Source organism: Vitis vinifera, chromosome 18 (assembly GCF_030704535.1).
Source record: "Vitis vinifera cultivar Pinot Noir 40024 chromosome 18, ASM3070453v1".
NCBI lineage: Eukaryota > Viridiplantae > Streptophyta > Magnoliopsida > Vitales > Vitaceae > Vitis > Vitis vinifera.
In genome coordinates, this window is record NC_081822.1 from 9,187,798 (window position 1) to 9,193,734 (window position 5,937).

The 5,937-nt window shown below is 34.9% G+C and overlaps 1 protein-coding gene across 1 annotated transcript; it reads right to left on the minus strand.

The window, feature by feature from the left end:
• Nucleotides 1-1,181: 1,181 nt before the first annotated feature.
• LOC100257463 (patatin-like protein 2) lies at nt 1,182-3,334 on the minus strand. Its single transcript, XM_002282445.4, has 7 exons — nt 3,094-3,334; nt 2,761-2,945; nt 2,445-2,634; nt 2,157-2,318; nt 1,766-2,068; nt 1,426-1,598; nt 1,182-1,336 (listed from the first exon to the last, which is right to left on the minus strand). The coding sequence occupies exons 1-7, from the start codon at nt 3,226-3,228 to the stop codon at nt 1,243-1,245; spliced, it is 1,242 nt and encodes a 413-aa protein (XP_002282481.1). The 5' UTR covers nt 3,229-3,334; the 3' UTR covers nt 1,182-1,242.
• Nucleotides 3,335-5,937: the final 2,603 nt, after the last annotated feature.

The window sequence follows — 5,937 nt, forward strand, 5'->3', positions numbered from 1 at the left end:
GACAAATCAACTAATCATAACATGCACGACATTATGTTCATGAAACATATGCTAAATATGGTGTAATAAACTTTAAAAAAAAAATTAGAGAAAGAGCGTACGTAAGGGAAACAAAAAAAAAAAAAAAAAAAAAAAAACTAATTAAAAACATGATGAAGATGACAAGATGGTGAAAGAGATTTTTCACCAAACATTTGATTATTAACTATAGAAACATTTGACTATGTAACACTGCTACCTTTTTTTAATATTGGGGTAGGTACTGTCTTTCATTGAAAATGATGTTGTATTACTTGGCAAACAAAGATGGTGGTAAGTTTTGAATAATGCAATAAATGATTTGCATGCTTTATTCCTTGGTAATATTATGATTTTTTACAAAAATATTCTTTAATTGACTTGGGCAGTGTCGGGTCCAGAAAGGCTGCATCAGTGCCTAGTGATTCTCAATCAGATGTATATCTGGACCATTAGGGAACCAAGATAATATTTTTGATTGTGTCGCTGTTGTCCTTTAAAACTATTTATCCTTGCATCTAAATTAATAATTTGTTTTCTCATGCTTGTAGTTTTTGAAATAAAGTTAATTCAGGTAGACCAGTTTTTAATCAGACCTCAATGCAACATATCTTCCCATCCTACCCAAGAGAAGCTACTGAAAGCTCCTATGACTGAAGAGAGACAACAAGGATTCTATCCTTTTGGATCGACCTAGCACTATCTTTTAGATTCTATCCATCTATTTGTTCTCATCTTATTTCTGGGAAGTTCTGTGTTACCCTAATTATCATATATATATATATATATATATATATATATATATGTTTCAACCCATCTCAGTGTCTCTTGTAGATTTATAAAGGATAAGTATTATTTCTAGTCCATTCTAATTAATTGCCATTCCCATAATTTAAGTTGATACAAAATTAGAACTTATTCAAGCAAATAATGGAAATAATTCAATCTAGCTTGTCATTAAAATGTTGTGAGAAATAGAGGTCGCATTAAATCACAATGAGTTTGAATTGCATAGACGCACGCACAAAATCAGAACCATACAAGAAATTCAGTGGAATCAATGGACTTACAATACCTTAATACTAGAAACGCTTAAATTGGTTATTAAACATATCCCATTTGGGATTTATTTTTACAATAAGAATAGTGAATTAAAAGGCAGACATTCAGAAACGGGACTCCAACTTAACTAGAAATTCATTACAACAGTAGGATTCATTCATATCAGACAACGACCAATCCTTTAGAAGCGGCAGCATGTCCATGTGGTGACCTAGTATCTCTACGTTGCTTCTCTTGGGAGAGTAGTCTTGCAAAACTGAAAAATTAGAAGGATTTTTTATTATCATATGATTAGTTAATTAACTAAGAAAGCTCTAGAATAAAACTCTAAAAATAGTTAGATACCTTGTGAGAGCCTCCTCATTGGTCTCGTGATTTGAAGGCTCAAAGATACCTGTATCCAGGTTAACCCTTGAGACCCTTTTCTTTAACAACTCCTCACCAATTTTCACAAGATCATCCAAATTTTCCTTTGTGGCTATGTCGACTGATGATGTTATACCGCTCAATGTATCATCCTGTATTTACCCTTTGTGTCAGTATCAGTGGTAGACAAGGAACAGAAGAAGCTATTGACTTTCAGATATTTTTAGGACTGAGGAAATTATGAAGAAGAACAAAATTTAAATAAGAAATTTGACTTTGTGACGGTAAATTTATGAAACCACAAGCAGCAAAGCTGTACCTGTATCCGAAGATAGCTTTTTTCCGAGTGAAGGGCTTGAAAAATCTGTGAAAGGTGTAAGTCGATCATATCTCCGCTTGCTTGGGTAAACACTTTCACTAAGGGGGTGGAACCACCACTGGTCAACCATCCCAACACACCCCACTTGGCTGCTTCATCAGCATTGTATTTTTCTTCGGCTTTTGATGACCCAGTTCCCAAGGATATTACTAGAAACCGGCCATAGTCCATTGGCTTTATAGGAAAGAAATCAGGACTACCCCGGGTGATCTCCTTGGTCACTTCCCCAATAGCAACCAAAGTCTGAAACAAGAATCACTAATTAATTGAATTGTGAAAAGAAAAAAAAAAACTGGGAAGTCTAAGATGCAACTTCAAAGTTAATGAGTACCGGATTATTTGCAGCTACACCACCATCAATGAGGTTGAATTCTCTAACTCTCCCGGCAGGGTCTTTGGTTTCGAAATAATGAGCTGGAAGATAAGTGGGTGCTGCTGAGGTTCCAATACATATATCTGACAGTAAGGCATCTAAACTTGGTCTGCTCTTCACCTAGAGCATGGAAATCAAGCATATAGTATTAATATGAAAGTTATTATAGCTCCCGTCATTCATTACAATCTCTTAATTTTCATAGTTTGGATTAGAAGGAAATGAAATTGTGGAAAGAAGATGAACCTGATAAGTCGAAAATATTGTTGGCTGAAGGCGCTTGATGTCAAATGTTGGGATAACAACATTAGTAAGGGTCTGGTGTAATCGTGTTTCCCCTAGTTTTTCTTTAACAAGGTTGTGCAGATACTTCCCATCATATTTTGGTCCTGATAAGGCTGTAACTACCTTTGTAACATGAGGAATTGGATCATGACTGCATTTAAAAGAAAGATCATGTTAATAACTACAAAAATTATTGTAGAGTCTAGTTAATTTTATATACATAAATACTAGCATCCTGTCATCTTAATCAAGATGTTCATCATGATATATTTGTTACCTGTGCTGTGGAAAAATCTTAGGGCAGTGATCAAGGTAGAAGTCCTTGATATCTTTGGCAGAAAACAAGGGTCGGCCAGTGTTTTCATTGGGAGTAGTTAGCATGGCAGTCACGAGGCCACCGGTGCTTGTTCCTGCAATCACATCAAAATAATCTGAAATTCTCGCGTCTTCACCATCCAGCTTCTGCACCATGGCCAAACAATCTAGTGTTAGTACGTATAAAATATATCCAATATAGGATATAAGTTTCAGATTAGGAATATGCTAATTTTTAAAGGCAAATGGAAAAGCCATATTTTGTTATTATCATGTAAAACCTTATATTTCCTACCTGAAGCTCAGACTCCAGGAAGCCAAGGACTGTTCCTGGGATAAGCCCTCTTATTCCACCTCCATCGATGCTGAGAATGGTGATTAGATTTCCATAAGTTGGAGGCTGTAGGGGTGATTTTGGACCTTCTCCCATTAGGGATGGAGCGATGGAGGTATGAACTTGAGTGATAGAGGAGAGAAATGAGAGACTTGTTATTTCAAGAGACTTAGAATAGAATTGAAGTTTCTGCAGGAGACTTAGAAATGTAGAGAGACTTGGAGTTCTCTTTGATAACTAGACAGGAGTATTTATAGACTCCTTAGCATATATCCCTCATTTTTCTTGCTCATACTTTTCTAAATGGACCTGGTTCAAGTTGGACCGCGGATTCATCATTCGGGATAAGTTGAAAAGTCCACAAGCAACCAGTATCTTCTTGTTTTATAGAAGCTAGCCAAATGGTCATAGACATGACTCCTGGCAACTGTAGGTAAGACCAAAGAGAATAGCTGGTAAGAAGGATTAGGTGACTCAATAAAGGTTGAGATAGGATTTTTTCCTAACTAATGAAGTTTGTGAACAGGTCATGGAAACACTGAAGTCTTATGAAATGATTCTGGTTTCTAGCTATGTCTGGTGCAAAGAATCTTGATGGAGACAAGGCTAAATGTGCAAACCAAAAAAAAAAAATTATTATTAAATGCACACAATTTTGTGTTTGTAAATCGATGTGCTTGACTGGGGATGCCGATGATTTTGAAAGAACACCAACCAGGGCAATGAAAAGTACTGGCCAACACGGCACTGTGAATGACAAGGAATGATAATTCAATGTTAAGCAGCAAGGTTTTATATAATTTCCTGTTAGACATGATTTTTTGACCTAATAAACTCATGCTTTTCATATTTAATATCTGTAAAATTGTACACACGATCATTGGCTTCTATAGTTTGTAGAAAACTACATGGTTATCCAATGCTTTTTATAATTACAGTTCTGAGTCCTGTGAATTTTAGATTATGTGCAGTGCAAAGACTTGGTTGACTGGTAGTTATGGCTAACTAAAAATAGGTTGTATTATATTAAACTACAAAAAGTTTTCAGTACTTTTATCTTAATCAATCTGTGTTAGGCACTTATTTAGCAAGGTTGGAAGTATGAAGGGTGACAGCATCCCTTATGGACTTCACTTTACCTCGACCAAACGGTGGTCAATTGGTATTTAAAAGTTAACTTCACATCTATGAACGAAAAAATCATGTTTGTTTATCATGGTTAGGCAAAGATGCAACGCATCCGTGAAGTGAAAAAAAGAAAGGACTGGTCAACTAAGCTCTAAAGAATTGGGGATTGATGCTGGAAATACTTTGTTCCTTATGGTCTTTGCATGTTAATCTTAGCTGCTGGGCTTAGCTGGGCATTAATATTCAGAAATTGTGAGAACTCAATGCCTGCCCGTATTTCAAATCCCAAATTTGACCCAAACCCTAACTTAATTGAAAGCAGTTTAGATTTGATCTTTTCAATCAGTGCCCTTGAGTCCTTGACCATTCCACCCTTCCAAAGCCATCCCTTCGTTTCTATTTCATGGAAGCTAGCTATCTATGCTGTAATGCCATCAATCCATTCCTAACTCTTTGAGATGCTTTATCACCCCCAAAGTCCATTTGATTACATTTATTACTTATATAGACTTGATCTGATCAAGGAAATAAATAATGGACGCATTCTATACAATTTATTTAATGAACTCTACTTCTACTAAAAAGTTTTGTTTCATTATATGTAGCTTTGATCTCAACTTAAATATCTGCTGCAATTCATATATGAGATAGGGTTTTCTTGTCCTCATAGTTTGCACAACTTTCTACCAAAGAAGTTCACAATGTAGAGTATGATTTAAAGGCTGGGATGAACTGAGAAATGAGTCAATGTTGAAAATCTAAAGGTATTTATTAGAATAGTAGGGCAGTTTTGTATTGGTAATAAATCTGTTGTATTTTCTGTTTTGTTCTGTTTTGTAATCTGGTGAGTCACTTACGAGTGTAGTTCTTTAGGCTCTATATATAGGCATGCTTTTGGGTATTCTGAACTGATCTTCAGAAAACATGAATGAATAGAAGATTTTCGTTGTAAACCCTTTCCCTTTTTCTTCAGAAACAACAGTATTGAAGCCCTTAATTAACTAGCATTTTTATTTACTCTGGATGAAGATGGGGCTGAAGGAAGAGTGCTTGAAGTTAATTTCCTTTGTAACCCATCCATTTTGCTTCAGCTAAGATGAAGGAAGAAGAGAAATCAGCCAATTGGAGTTAAGGTAGATTCAATTGGAGTTAGGGTTCTCTTACTTTAGCTTATTGGATCCCTAGACCCAGCTAATTAACCAGGAGCACCACCCACCAGCAGTTTATGTCCATTGATAAATACAATCCTAGTTAGTTCTACACTGCCACGACCTTAACCCCTGCCTTGAACACCAGACCTTGCTGTCCGGGACCGCTGGCCAGTAATGGTTAATAGAGTCCTAGGGAAACCACAGAAAAATAAGACATTCGTAGATTATCTACATACGTTCATGGACTCTTGTATTAACATTTTTGACTCGTGTAACATTTGAGGAAAAAAGTGTAAAAAGAAAATAAAGAAGGAAATTAATAGAAGAAAAGAAAATATGAAGAAAAATAAATAAAAATTTTAAAATTAATTAATTATTTTTATATATTTTTTTAAAATTTTAACTAATTTTAAAAATATTCAAATTTTTAGTATTTTTTTTATTATAATTTCAAATTAAAAAATTATATTAAACTTTTTTTTTATTATAATTTCAAATAAAAAATTTCGGCACCCTAGTTTCTTCG